Genomic DNA, 15,960 nt, shown 5'->3' with positions numbered 1-15,960 from the left:
AAACAATAATTTTTGCAATGGCAAACTTGGGGGTTTTTTTCAAGCATGAAAATTCAGTGAACTGAACAGCAATAACGAGCAGCAATATATAAATTATTCATAAAAAATCAACCAATAAAGGGCCAAAAACAGTATAAAACAGTGAAGAACGATACTAGGTATCGTCATAAACTATAGTCTTGTTTATGAATCCACGCACACATGGTAGAAGATTGTGAAAATGGTGTGAGCCTGTCAGATGTATTTTTCCACATCCTTTTATAAATTATACCTGAGCTGTGGGAAAATGTCTTTGTTTACAGAACAGAATGATGCAGTGTTTTGTCTGGAAGGTGCAGCTCCCACCCCTAAGTGTAAACTTTCTCACAGTGGAAAAGGTCTCAAACTCAAGTCTTTATTATGGTTGTGTGTGTGTGTGTGTGTGTGTGTGTGTGTGTGTGTGTGTGCATTCTCGATTGTGGATGTGTTGTGGTATCACCACTTCATTTCAGTGTGTGTTCTGCATTGTGGCTGATTTTATTTGACAAATTCTATAAAAAATGCTCTTTGTTATAATGTCACCATTCATTCCTCTGTGTGATTGTGTGTGTGAGAGAGAGAAAGCATGTGTTCCACATTGTGGATGTTATAGTATCACCCCTTCTTGTGTGTCTGTGTGTTCTGCATTGTGGCTGATTTATTGATTTTATTTGACAAAGATAAAATTAATAAAAAAAAATGCTCAGTTTTATCATCTCCCCCATTCACCCTGAACAGTAAGAGTGTGAGTATTTTTGTCACACCACCAGATTCCAGCCCAATTATTTGGTGTGTGTGTGTATAGATACATAGCAAATGTAGGAAAAGTCACCAAATTTCATGCCATTGAGTTGAAGGAAACCTTGTTTTTTAAAGTCACAAATTTCAAAAGGGGTCAAATTGACCCCAACAGTACATAAGGGTTCATGCATATTTTTTATGTAATTTATTTTCCCCCAAAAGAAAAGCATAATTTGTTGAAGTTATCTTGTTTACGAATAAACGTTTGTAGGTATATTCTGTAGGTTTTATTTTTTTTTTTTTCTGGGTTAGACTTTTTAGCAAAAGAGAATTGTGATTTGTTATTCCGACAAAGAACATTGGTACAAATGTCTTGGCTTGAGACCGAAACAAACATTCTTCCCAATAACTGCATTGAGAAATGAGTGCCATTGCACCACGCTTGACTGATTTTATAAGTGTCCTATCATTTTGTGTACAGCAGGGAAATGGAAGGAGGGGTCAAGGAGGGAGGACATCTGAATTACTCACAGTCCAGGAAAAACATGTTTTTTATTCTCCAGAGGATGTGGGCAATATTTGCATGCCTACGTTTCCCCGTTCAACCTCCTCCTTCCCAGAAACTGTAGGGTGAGTAATCATCCGAGACCAATCCTGTAATATTCAATGTTCTTTGACATATAATAAATTCTGTTTTTAAGGTCAAGTTGTGATTTAACACTGGCTATATTTCAGACGTAGATCAACCTCATGGTTTGGCCTTGTTTGGGGGTTGTTTTTATAGATTGACAAGAAGGCTAAGGTGGCTTTGATATATGAATAGATTTCTTTATATCAGAATGTCAATGAATGCAGGAAACAAAGAGCAGCCATATTTTGGTGCAATATCAAAGTAATACTGAAAACAATGTACATGGATGGGCTGCCAAATTAGACAGGTGTAATGTTATTCCTTGTTACGTCATAGTAAATCATAGTAAAATATTTTTCTTGGACTTGCATATGGCATTCGGCTGTCATGACACAAAGCATATGCCATTGTTGGTTCTACTGATATTTGTGTTTAGGGATCAACCGAATTTTCAGCCAAGCAAAGCAATTGGCACTCTTCATATTATCTGCATTGGTAGTGGTACTATTGGGCAATAACTGCATGCTTGGCGGATAAACAGAAGTCGCAGTTGCAAGAAACCCCTTAAAGGAGTATCCATACTACTCCAGTGGTTAAATCAATGTCTTCAGAAATTATATGATAGGTGTGGGTAAGAAACAGATCAATATTTAAATGTTTTTCCCTATATATTTTTTCCTATAAATTGTCTGCCCTGCCCAGTAGGTGGCGATATGCACAAAGAATGCAAATCAGCAAAAACAAAAGAACCATAAAGAGAGAAGAGTGCTTAGGAGGGCTATTTGAAAGTGAAGTTTTACAGTAATAAAAGGACAAATACTGATCGGTTTCTCACCCACACTTATAACGCTTCTGAAGACATGGATTTACCCACTGGAGTCGTATGGCTTATTTTTATGCAACCCTTAAATGCTTTTTGAGCTTCAAAGCTTTGGTTCCTATTGACTTGCATTATATGGACCTACAGAGCAGAGATATTTTCATTAAAGGGTTTCTGCAACTGGCCTCTGGACCTCTAAATTTTTTTCAATCTTGAGTAAATAGAGTAAAAAATAAATAAACATTTGTATAATTTCAGCAATATCGTGTGCTATCATTAGATTGTATTTTATATTAAATTGCATCACCATTATTGTTACCCATCGGCCACCCTGCTCTCCATTTATCATCATCAGCCATTGAAAAAACATGTCATGAACAGGTCATATTTTCATGCCATATTTGACCCAATTAAGATTTTTTAATAATGTGAATAAACAGAAATTGTCATAAAAATAAGCTTGTGTCAAACAAAAATATTTAAAAATGTTGTTGTGAAATGTGACCTGGACATATTGTGAGATTCTCCTATTTGTGTGTGATCAGTTAAAATACTTTAAGACAAATGGAATACAGCAAACAATATAACCACATTTATTTCTGAAAGTATAAAATATTTCACTATAAAGGCCACTTTGTAAGGGTAAATTAACAATGTTTTTCCAAATATGTACACAGTTAATACCTTCCCCTCTTGGATATCATCCAGCTGTGGCAAACAGAAATGTCATTGTCTCACATGACCACAGAAATAGTTTGCAAGGGTTTCAATAATTTACTTGATAGCAGAAAATGAATGGCAGGAGTTTTGAAGGTTCCTGGTTTTCCTTTTTTTGTACATCCTTCAGAGGTATCAGGTATTCCGGAGGGTCTCATTCTCCCTTAAAAACCAGTGAAGAGGCACAGTTTGACATCGATTTAACAGGCACTGTATGCCCTTGAACTAGGAGGCTTAAGGGAGAGAAAAAAAATATCGAAGATTTACAGTTCACATTCTTTACAATGGCACCAGTCAAACCTCCAGAGTTTCCTCCCATGGAGTAAGCCTCCCGTGTTAGTCCGACCTGAACAGCTCGCACCCAGCACCTCGGCATGACAGGCAAGTTTGGCTCTCTCTATGCGCTTTATGAGGCTTCCTCGCTCTGAGTCTATGTTCTTGCGATCCATCCATACACTAATGGAGATGTGGTGTCAGATTGAGGTAGAACAGTTGTACCAAAAATGTAGCAAGAAGTTTAAACCTATGAAGTAACAGTCACATCAATCAACTCTCCAGAGTGGATTTAAAGAGCAAACTAAATAGATAAATTCACATTCAACCACATCTACAATAGAGATCACTAACACACTGGAATATCTTAAGTGTTCCCAGAATGGATTCCTCTCTCTTTTCCCTTCCCTTTCTTGATAAATTGGCTGCTTTGTTTTTTCTAGTGATTAGCTTTTTCACAGATACCAATATGCTGCCTCATCAGATCTTAATGCAATGGGAGGTTTTTCCTCTTGCTTTGTCTTTAGAGGAAACCTTATCAGAGTTACAGAGTTGAGCCAGAACCTTCTAACCACCCTCACCACACACACTGCTACAACTTATTCTGCAGTCAAAAGAAGGGAACAATTGAAGACATACACCCCACGCACACAAAGATCACACTCTGACACTTTTCAGTTCTTAAGCAAACATGTCACTCGGTTGTGCTGGGCTACACTCAACTCCCTCCACTGTGTTTTGTGCCTCTCCGCAAGGCTAGAATGGAGGCAGGAAGCAGGTGACTCCAGACCAGTTGGGGGCAGTCATGCACTAGCAAGGCTCTGAACTCCCAGAGCCCTTTTGCAGGATTAGGACCAACTGCCGGCTGCCATTCCACCCATGCCCACTGAACCTTTTTGGGTGATAATGCTCTCTGTAGATTTAAGCAGTCTCTCAAGGCATGGGGCGTTAATCTTGCCTGGAAGTGGTCGACTGGGAGTAGAGTCTGTCTTACTACACAGAGAGTCTGTGCTGGAGGACACAGAGTTGTCCTGTGTCACGTCTTTGTCTCTGTTGGCTGTTAGAAAATTACGAACTGTCCCCGGAGCCTGATCGGACGTTGGGGAGCAGATGGGTGTTGTGTGGAGCCATTTTAGGTTGGTTGCAGAGTAGGGCCCAGGTGGGGTGAGGTCACGAACTCTCATTGTCTTGCTACCCATGGAAGGGGCACTTGTGGTGGCAGGGTTTGCAATGCCGATGAGCAGGGCAGATGCAGCTGGAGTCAACTGTAAATTATGAAAAGAGAAAATTATCTACATTTGTAACTATTACAATTTTAAGTCAAGTACATGACTAAACATTTGTGCTAAACAATCTACAGGCCAATTATATCAGCCAGACCAATAAATTGGCCATCAAGCTAGATAGGCCATTACCTCGGACCACAAATCTTCTCTATCCATTGACAAGGCATCAGTAATGCATTTATTTTAAATATATATATATATATATATATATATATATATATTTTTTTTTTTTTGTTTTAATAATTTTTTTGTCAATATCACAACAATAAGATGATTTGACCCTTTCTAAAATTGACCATGGTGACCATAGTTTCAGCCAAAATAACAATCGCTAAAATTAGTCTTTAAAATCATTATACATTTACACTGCCGTCACTTGACTGAAATGTTTCACGTGATCTTTAAAACCTTTTGATCTGAAGGCGTATGCTTAAATGTTTGAAATTATATTTGGAGTCAAAAATATAATTGCGCCACCATATTAATATTACAAAACTAAAAAAAAAAATTTTTTAATAGGATGACTTGGATCAAATAAAGAAAAGTGGCCAATAAGTGCCCAACATAGATGTAAATACTTCAATACCGTTTTAAAAGCATCCCAGGGTGATACCTATTCTGCAAATACTACGCAAAGGGTGGCTACTTTGAAGATGGTAAAATTTAACATATTCTTTATTTATTTTGGATTTTTGTAGTCACAACATAATTCCCATAATTCCATTTATGTTATTCCATAGTTTGATGAAAGATGGGCCTGAGTAGCTCAGTGGTAAAGATGCTGGCTACCACCCCTGAAGTTTGCTAGTTTGAATCCCAGGGCATGCTGAGTGACTCCAGCCAGGCCTCCCAAGCAATCAAATTGGCCTGGTTACTAGGGAGGGTAGAGTCACACAGGGTAACCTCCTTGTGATCGCTATTAGAGGTCGACCGATTAATCGGCCGATTTTTAGCATTTTTTACATAATCGGCATCGGCCAATTTCCAAGTATATCAAGCCGATTATTAGGCAGGCACATCTGTGGGCAGCCTAGTGTTGTTGTGGAACACGTGTTTGACGCACGCTGCCCCTAGAGTCATTTTCCAGCAGAGTGAGCAGACCTCATCCAGTGCCTATAAGGAAGGAGCTAAGTTCCTTGGAGAAAACAGTAAGGATTAAATTTGTATAACTTATTTATATTTAATTAAAAACTTTTGATATTTTACTGCCAACTTCGAGAAAAAACGCGACATGACGTTCGGCTACTTTGGATATTTGGATATAGTTGAAGTGGCATTATCACAGCAGAAGGGTTGCTATCATGTCACAATAAGCAAGCAAGAATTTTGCAATTACAGACAGTGAATCTGAGACTTTTATTTGTTCTGTTTGTGTGTCTTATATTTGAGAGGGTTGTCACTCAATGCAGAGAAATATGTAATAAAAAAAGATACCAACGCGCTATATGCTATTGAAGGACTGGCTTTGGTAAGCTCGGACGTTACCGGTTCTGCTGTCAGTACTGGAGAAATTAAGAAAATACATGTATTATTGCTATAAAGAGAAAGTTATTTTATCTCGCCAGCCATTTCTATGTATAATAATTATATGAATCCATTTGTCTGTGGTGCAATTTAGCTATTTGCAGTCAGAGAGAGAGAGAGAGAGAGAGATCGATCTCGCGCACAGCGAGCACAACACAGCCCAGCTAAATGAGTGACAGAACTAAACATTCAAACGTAGCCTGGTTTAGGTCTGTGATATTAGTCTGATTTTATTTTATATTTCGCCTTCCAAAGATTATAAAAAGAATATTTATACATAAGCCGCATTCTGTCTAGCACAACTTCCTACCCTTCACAGCGGTGCACTGACATTTCTCCCTAAAACTCAAACTTAACGTCAGAATCAGCACGATCGGTGATTGTTGTAAAATGCTACTGTTGCTAAACTGCGGGACACATTTAATAATAAAATAGCGCAAGAGATACCGTTCCCAAGGCGGCGCGCAAAGTATAGACTACTTTGGGTTTCATGTGCGCATCTAAACGATCAACTATACACAAAAATATGTCTAAACGACCGACTTGGAGATTCACTTAAACACAGTTTATGTCTTAAATGGACGTAGTTATGGAAATAGTTGGGAGAAAATATGCTGCATCAGGAGTCTATTAGATCTGAACTCAGTCTTAAAGGGGAAGCTGTCTATTAAACAAGTGACGATTGAGCCATTACTGCGAATCAAACAACAAAAGGCAAAGAGAAAATCACTTACAGCTCTTGAATGAATAACTTCTGCATTAATAAGCATTAATCTATCTATGATAAACTATGCAGTGTTATTTTACAATTGATTACTTTATTAGATTTCTTTTTAGACCACACCTGAACAGTAATGTTAGTAGACCTTCCTGAAATTAAATCACTGTGCCTATATAACGTTTATCTTAAAATGAACCGTTAAGAATACAGTTGAAGTACCGGATCGATAAGCAGTATCGGTAAGATAGTAATACCATTAAAACCTTAACGATACCCATCCCTAGTTATGCCTGTGCTTCTCTTGGATGCTCTGAATATTGGATTACATGTCTGGATTGCCCCTTAATTAAAGCTGCATTTGGATCTCAACCTTCGTGTCTCGGAGCAGTTCGTAACACCTGCTTTGTTTATTTAATATATTTGTTATACATTATTTATATAATATGTTTTTACATTATACATTTTTAATTTAAGTGTCAAGTGTTCAATAAATGTATTTGTTGAGAAATTTGGTCTATCTTAAGTAATTATTTGTGTTACATATTATCTTGCAAATAAAAGGTTCAAATAAGAGGTTAAAAACAAGCACATATCGGCCAAAATAAATCGGCCGACCCGGATTTCAAAAGATCGGCATCGGCCTGAAAAAACCAATATCGGTCGACCTCTAATCGCTATATGTGTTTCGCTCTCGGTGGGGTGTGTGTAGAGTTGTGCGTGGATGCCGCTGTGGATGGCGTAAAGCCTCCACAGATGCTACATCTCTGCGATAACACGCTCAACAAGCCATGTGATAAGATGTGCGGGTTGATGGTCTCAAATGCGGAAGCTACTGAGCTTCGTCCTCCACCACCCGGATTGAGGAGAGTCACTATGCCAGCATGAAGATTTAGAGCACATTGGGAATTGGGCTCTCCAAATTGGGAGAAATATATATATATATATATATATATATATATATATATATATATATATATATATATATATATATTGCAAATTTCAAGTAACCACAGTTTTTTGGTAAAAACTACTGTATCTTGGCAAGAATTTTGATTATCACTGTACATTTTTGTAAATTATATTAAAAAAAAGGCTTGCAAATGTTCTTGTATTCAGATGTCTTTGCAGGCCTTTTTTATCCTCTCGAAGCTTTTCCAAAATTACCTGTTCTTTTCCGTCATTGTTCTTAGGGAACATGAGATGCACATTTAATACCTCTACAACTGTAAAAATAGATTTTAATCCCTTCTTGTCTGTTCTGTTCTTCTTCGGTCCAGTGATTACAGTATAATGGGTATTTTAGTCCCTCTTTTTGTATTATCCTGCAGTCTTAACTTACACATGTTCGTGACAGCTCTTAGAGAGCCTTGTCTGACTTGAGAGCATTACCTTGGGTTTCTTAGACAGGGTCATCTCCTCCATCAGGTCTGCGGTGTTTGCTTGGTCACTTCTTTGGGGTTTTATGTGAGGGAACCAGTTCTTCAACATTTCCTCCATTTTCAAAATAATGTTGACATATCTCTCCCTGCATGGCACAAGAAAGAAAAATATTTAAGTCAGGCAACCCAAAAATGCAGTAAAAAAATTGGCTCATACGGTTTCAGATTTAGTGCGTGCCATGTCTGACATGATCGAAAAGTCTACCAGTCTGTATGTAACCTTGTTTGGTGGTAGGCGAGTTGAAAGAGCACTTAACCACAAGTAAACGGCATCATGCATGCATGCACGTATACGCAACACACAAACGTGTTCTTCAAAATGAGAACAGCTCATGTGTTGAGTCACACATGTTTGTACCCACACGTGGCCTAGAGTGCAACCGTTTCCCTCGCCTCTAAATATAGACTTATAAGCCTGCAGCACTGGCATTCACGTCACAGGGAAAATAAATAGTTTTGCTGAAAAACAGTGATGCAGATACACTCTCACACAGGCACATGGTGCCCATTGACTCGCACCGGCCCTGACAGGTGGTTAACTGATATTACTGCAAGTCACATGACCAAAGTCTATTTGCTATGGCCTCATTATCAGCATTTTAAATGTATACACCCACTTCCATAAATGTTACATTTGTACGCCCTCTTCAGATGTGCCTTTTTTGCCGGGGGCTTGCCATCTGGTATAATGAAGTGAGGGGGTCCTATTCTGAGCTTGCTGGTGGGGAGAAAGCCACACACCCAGTTTGTCTGCCTGGTTGCCTACATCAGCTTGGGTTTGAGCAGAGGCAGTTTTGGCTCAGTACCTTGATCAGATGGCCTGAATTAGGACCCCACCCAAAACCCCATCAACCATGTTGCCAGTGGATGCACGTTTCAAACTGGCAGCTACATTTTTATGCTGTGCAAGTTGCAATACTGCTGGATGCAGGCCAAAGTACACCAATGGTCTAGATGTTCTAGACTCTGTACTACTTCATGAAGTCCAATACTCACGTGTGAGTGCAATGCAATACAATGAGAACAAATTTTGGCCGCTTGCCAGGAGCTGTTAAAAGGAAAAGTAAATGACCCACCTAAACCCAGCCTGACCCATTATTACGTCATTCAATGCAACAGGAGCACAGACTCCTCCCACAGATGATATCACAGCCATTACATTGTCTAAACAGAGTAGGACTAATCAATTATCTGACAAGTTATTACCTCAAGCAAGACAGGACATTTTTAACAACCCGGGTTTGAATTCTATTCTTGGTCAGCCATTTTCAGACCTGTGGTGGCAGGTCTTTACTTGGCCAGCATCCCTCCTGCCGCTTTGGATCAAGCATCATGCTGCAAAACCGTGTGTTTTAACATTTCCTGAACTCCCTCAGAACAAAGGTGTCCTTAGATACATTTGAGGGCATAGTAGTCATTTGTGAGCAATGAGAGAGAACTCAACCTTGGCTTACTGCTAAGGTGCATAAATATATACACGCACCAAAACAATATTTTCCCAAAGTACTCAACAACTAACAGAATGTAGCAACAAGAACAATGTAGGGGCCTGGGTATCTCAGCAAGTCTTGATGCTGACTACTACCCCTGGAGTCACAAGTTTGAATACAGGGCGTGCTGAGTGACTCCAGCCAGGTCTCCTAAGCAAACAAATCGGCCTGGTTGCTAGGAAGGGTACAGTCACATGGGGTAACCTCCCCGTGGTCACGATTAGTGGATCTCGCTCTCAATGGGGCGCATGGTTAGTTGCGCTTGGGTCACGGAGAATAGCATGAGCCTCCACATGCGGAGTCTCCATGGTGTCATGCACAGTGAGCAACGTGATAAAATGCACAGATTGACTGTCTCAGAAATGGAGGCAACTTGAGACTTGTCCTCAGCCACCCCGATTGAGGTGAGTAACCACGCCACCACAAGGACCTACTAAGTAGTGGGAATTGGGGATTCCAAATTGGGAAAACTAGGGATAAAATTAAAAAAGACAACAATGAAACTTCAAGTAGAAAGTGAATTGAGGTAGATTAAGTAAATGGACACATCTATCTGATCGATCTGCGTTGGAGTGCTGTGAGGACTAAAGCCCACCCTCAAGCAGCCAGTGAGCGATGCAAAGACAAACAGCAAGACACTTACCCCATGCAGGGATTCTGCAGGACCCCCATTATCCTCTGGATGCGGTCCATGGCCACACTCTCTTGGAAAGTGCTGAGGCCTGTGAAAGAAGAAGACACAGTTTAAACCCGATTTATGAGAAGTGCCAGCTCATTGTCTCTGACAGGCCGTGCCAAGTCTGTGAGGCAGATGGATTCCTGTGAAGCACATGGGAGGGCAGACTCACTGTCTCTATGGCCAAGCTAAAGATCGCTCAGAGCCCTCGTTTTGACAGTGATCCCAGACAGAGCATCCACTAGTGGGTCCAACTGGTGCACAATCGGTCTTCTAGCACATGGAGTTCTAAGCTAGCCAATAAAGTTCTCTTTTAGCGTCCAACATTTTTAGTATCATCTGTTGCAGTTTAACAGTAACCTCTCCCTAACGGTGCAGATTTTACAGAGAGGCAATATTTGCAGCAACATGGTTACAAATTTCACATATAAAATTACTCCTACACTCCCCATCATATATCAAATTAACAGTATATCACAATGTATTTATTTTTGCTGTAATTTCAAGTCCAGAATCAAGCCCAAAATATTTTCTATATTGTAAAATGTGTATTAACCTACATAACACTTATATCAAATAAAGCTTTTTCCAATTGAAGACCCCATCTGCAACACAAGTTTGCGGAGTAATCTATGATTTGTTGCTTGCTGTTGGATCATTTATATTACCCTGTGAATATACACATTTCTACTGTTGCACAGAGTCATACCATGTAACTTTTTTACTTTAGGTATTTCAATCAAGGCCCTTGTGTATTTTTAGAGATGGGCGGTTTGCATTGCTTTAAACGTCTTCTAACCATACATTTTCAGTTATGACTAAGCCAGGCCCATATACAAAAAGGAAATGACTGTGGTCAATTCGGTAGCCTCATGTCAAACAATGTATATTCATGACACATTTGAGTCTCAAATCTCACTTCTTTTACCATGGTGCCTCTGGCTTGACTGTTCTCTCAAACTAACAGCTTATATGATCTAACTAGGCAAGCTTTTGGCAAAAGACAATAAATAGTTGTGTTCAGGGTAACTGCAGTAGAATGATGACTGAAAACTAGTAGGAATGAATAGGGGATTACTCACGTTCTCGGTATCTGCCTGACCGTAGGCCATTAAGGATCGAGGACAGTGGGTGAATGTAACAATGCAGCTCCAAGCACTGAGAAACACAAAGAACATCATTCAGCATTGTTTTTTTTACTATTCATTATTCATCGTTTAGCTTACATTGAGATTTTTCAGTTTTGATATTTTTAGTACAGGATGTTGACATTACATTTAGTCATTTACCATATACAAACGTCATCTCATGTTAGGACATTCCTTTATAGAGCTCAACCTTTTTTTCTTTATTATGCATAGTATGATGCAAAACAATGTCTCATCTAGCCTTTTACACATTTGTGCCAATGACATAGAATTTCAATGATAATTTGTACTATGTAGGGAAATAACAGTACATTTTTTTGACTCATGAGCGTGACTCATTCCCTTTTCACCTAGAAAGAACACATGGAGGAGGGCTCTTCCTGTAAGTGGTTCTGCTGCAGTTATTTTTTTTAATGTATTCTGCTCGGTTGGAGAATGATCGTGTAGGTGATAAGGGTGGTTTTCAGAACACTGCATCCCTTCAATTGGCATACCAGCAAATTACATATGCGTACGCCAAAAGTGGCACGTCTCACCTTGCATGCAAACAGCCTGTCTTTCTCCTTTTGCTCGGGTGTGAGCTGCCTCTCCCTGTGCTCCAGCACCATGGAGCTCCGTGTTCTCTTGAGCACATGCCTCTTATTGCCTTTAGGAATGTCGGCGCACCGGCTGTAAATGGATCGATCCCCTTGGCCAAAGTGAGAAAGCCCACTGTCGTTGCATAAGTCCGAACTATCACAGCTAGGAGAACATCCCAGAGAGCTCATATTCTCTTTGTCCTTCACCTCCTCTTTAACTCCATTCCACTTTGGGAGAGGCTGGCAAGTCTGGGCTCCCTGGATGACCGCTGAGCAGGGAGCTTTGGGCAGTGTGGTTTGCCCCTCTGCTTTGGTACAGTCCTGCTCTAACTCACTATCGTTGTCCTCATCATCACTGGCCAGCCAGTCGATAGAATAGTCAGAATCTGAAGCTGACATCTTCGGAAGCAGGTTCTAACCAGCACTGACCATCACTGACCTGCGAGGAGACAGGATGGAGCATTTTAAACTCCAATTTCCATAAACATTAACAATGAACATTATTACAACAAGAGCTGGCATGAAATTGGATAATGGAAAAGGAATGTTCTCTCGAAAAATGTTTTGATTTGGCTGAAACATTAAATACAAAAACTGACTCTGCGGTGTTGGACTATTTCAGAACCATTTGAGAGATTAATAGTAAAGCAGACATGGGTGGTAAAACATGCCAATGTAAGCATGCATCTTTAAAATCTTGTGGGGTACTGAATTTACATTCAGACCAGCCAGCTTTCCAGTCCCACCAACTGAGTCTCAGACTAAAGATAAACAGCGGCCATAAAAAGACTAACTGCAGTTTCAAAAATATTGCCAAAAACCATTTATTAGGCCTTCAAGCAACGTGCTGTCTTAACCATGAGTAACCACCATATATTGACATCAATGTCATTCTTTTGTTAATTCTTCTCTCAGCATTGATACTTCAATAAAACTCCAAATCAAACCCTAAAAAGAATAATCCACTAATGTATTTTTATTACACAAGCCTTGTTTAAGCATAATGTTATAGTGACATAGTTATCAGTGAACATATTTATTCAAAATTGAAATTAAAGACATTTTTATATTTACAGCTGTGGTCTCTGTTCCATAGATGTGCAGCTTTGTAGCACATGCATTTGTTAATGTTCTGTTTGCAATTAATTGAAAAACACTTTGAAAATTAAGCAGGTGACAAAAAAAAACACAGATTCAAAGCCCTGTTTTTTTTATTCAATGAGAACAGAATGCCGCAACCATGGTGACACCATAGAACACAAGCAATGGCCATAGAAATACGCCATTTTAATAGTGTCATTCCTGCTGCAGCCCTTTATTAATAGCTTGCTCCCAATTTAAATGCACAGGTATAGTGAATGGTGGTTGAATCCAAAAATTATAGATTATTTTGTGGGCTTGCTTTTAAAAGAGGGGGTTTGAAAATAATTAAAGGCCACACAGTTAGGAGCCAGTATTGTTTCCGCTTGCATTATCAATTCCATCAGTTCATAGTAATTCATAATAGAAAGGCCATGAGGAATATGTCAAAACGCATTATAGGAGCATTTTAAATGTTACGTCTAATGAGGCAGTGATTATTTGCTATAAGCAAGTGTTTCACAGGAACAAGGGCTTCGCGCTTTCTGTAAGGGTGAATTGTTGAACGTGCTCATAAACATCAAAACGATGAAAGGATACCCACAAATCATAAGGAGTGTCAATAAATGGGTGTACATGATGTATGTTTTAAAAAAAATTACATGTCGGTGAATAAATATTGTTTCAAACATGCCAGAAAACTACCCCTACACTGTAAAAAGAAATATGCTTAATGTGGGAAGATAAAATAAACGTATGGTATTCAAGTCAAACGTATTATTCATGATTAAATCAACCTGATTACATTAGGTTACATCATTGAAAGTAATTATGAAGAGTCAGACCAGGTTGAAATAGCTCAATAAAGAAACAAGTGCATTTTCACTTTTTACATTTGTCATAATTAAATGTTACTATCTGGATTTCTAAAAAAAATACATGTGGCATCTTTCTGGATGCACTTTAAATGTGTGTAAAAACTAGATGAAGTTTAAATGCATTAAAGGCAATTTTGCTTATACTATAAGAACTTATATATATATATATATATTAGTATACAGTTTATGTACCACTATACATCACTACTGGCAAAGTATTTTCAGACGCACATTCAAAACACCAACGTTTTATCCGCACATCAGCTGTTCAGTGTCATTGCAAACAAACGAACCTCTGAGCCAAAAAGTTCTGGACACATGTTTTACATATTGTCTCTTTATTGGCAGGGCAAAACGTGTAACTCAAGCACGGGACTAACTGGCTCTATAACGGTCATAAAGATCAGCCTACCCAAACTGAAGTAACAGTGACAAGCTTCTCTCTCTCAATACGGATTTTGGCAAGAGCACAATCAAACAAAACGCACCGAAGGAAACCGTGCTTTAACGAACAAACTCTTCTTTCATATCGAGTACAAGTTTTGTCGACAGCTGGGGACGGGCATGAAAAGGCCCTTTATTAGATTGTGGTAACCGGTAATATGATAAAACAAAGGCAATCATTGAAAGGTGTATTTTGAGAGTTTTGTATTTTGTTTGCGCTTGGCACCCAGAGTAAACAAAGACAACGGGCACGTGACAATTTTTTAACAGCGCAACATTTTGAATGTCTATAACAGCAAATATAGGAGGTCGCGATGCACATTTTTTTGCGCTGTTGCATTATTACTAACCCTAATATAAAAAATAAATAAATAAAAAGACGTACTGGATATCATTAATGTACCTGTCGTACTATTGAGGGTGGGGCCCTGTTGATGGTGACTAACAGCTTATCACACTCTTTAAAAGACAAGACCACCGCAATTTTGGCCTTTTCAAATATTTTATATGAAATTTATTTTTGAAATCGAATCTATTTTGTTGCGTAAAACAAGTAACAAAATCCGACAACTATTTGTACAGGCTCCGTATGAGTAAACCCTATTAGATTGGGTGTTTAATAAACGCAGCACATCAGCAAACCTTCAAATGTGTTTTTTAGATTACAATAAGTAATACATACCTAAGTTTGTATTTTCACCTTTTCCCAAATGGATGGATAACTTCACCACGCGGCATTCTCACTACTCCACATCTTTTGCATTCATACACATAAAGCCTTATATAAACCCTTTTATATCTCTTAATCTATACGCGCCTGTCTTTTCCAAACCCGTATTGGGTAGCGATCCTTATTATTTAAAACGCTGGTCGTACCTCAAGCCGGATGGGACGAAAGGTCTCACTTTCCTTTGTTTCAGCAGTATATCCACAGACAACTGAATCGCCCGAGTCTCTACAGAGAGGTGTACGTGGTTTCTATGTAGACCTGCGGTTGTGTGGCCCCGTGTTACTTCTCCCAAGGCAACGTGTCTGAAGGGGCGGGCACAAAAACGCAGGGCTTTCCGATTTGCGCGTCCAGATCGAATCTGACAAATAGACTTTGCGCTTGAAGCCAGCCTCGGCTGATAGGGGAGATGCGCTTACATATTAAAATGAAATGCAAATTGCCAAAGCACGTGGACACGCGGATCGGTTTCATTCCAACAGGCGGACTGAATGTCAACTCTGAGCGTTTTTTTTCTCGCTATAACTTTTTTATGCCTCATTAGCTCTGATGGGATGACGCAAGAGATTTCTGGGACGAACATCCCTCATATATAGGGTCCGGGTGCATTCTATAGGGATACAAGATATTTGATCAGAGTATATGTTATAGCTATTTAGCAATATGTGCTCTGGCATCCAAAAGTTTGGAATGATGTACAGATTTTGCTGTTTTGGAAGGAAATTGGTACTTTAATCCACCAAAGTGTCATTCAACTGATAGTGTATCA

General features: G+C 39.2%; 1 protein-coding gene across 2 annotated transcripts; it reads right to left on the bottom strand.

Moving 5' to 3' along the window:
- Nucleotides 1-2,780: 2,780 nt before the first annotated feature.
- Nucleotides 2,781-15,479, bottom strand: LOC127640711 (uncharacterized). 2 transcript variants are annotated; one of them, XM_052123414.1, is made up of 6 exons: nt 15,341-15,479; nt 12,021-12,501; nt 11,419-11,494; nt 10,304-10,382; nt 8,121-8,256; nt 2,781-4,465 (listed from the first exon to the last, which is right to left on the bottom strand). In XM_052123414.1, the coding sequence occupies exons 2-6, from the start codon at nt 12,459-12,461 to the stop codon at nt 4,049-4,051; spliced, it is 1,149 nt and encodes a 382-aa protein (XP_051979374.1). In that variant the 5' UTR covers nt 12,462-12,501; nt 15,341-15,479; the 3' UTR covers nt 2,781-4,048. The 2 variants fall into 2 exon arrangements, with proteins under 2 accessions (XP_051979374.1, XP_051979373.1); XM_052123413.1 differs by having other exon boundaries at nt 15,147-15,469.
- Nucleotides 15,480-15,960: the final 481 nt, after the last annotated feature.

Source organism: Xyrauchen texanus, chromosome 49 (genome assembly GCF_025860055.1).
Source record: "Xyrauchen texanus isolate HMW12.3.18 chromosome 49, RBS_HiC_50CHRs, whole genome shotgun sequence".
NCBI lineage: Eukaryota > Metazoa > Chordata > Actinopteri > Cypriniformes > Catostomidae > Xyrauchen > Xyrauchen texanus.
The sequence above is the reverse complement of the archived record's forward strand: the minus strand, read 5'-3'. Positions and strand labels throughout refer to the sequence as shown.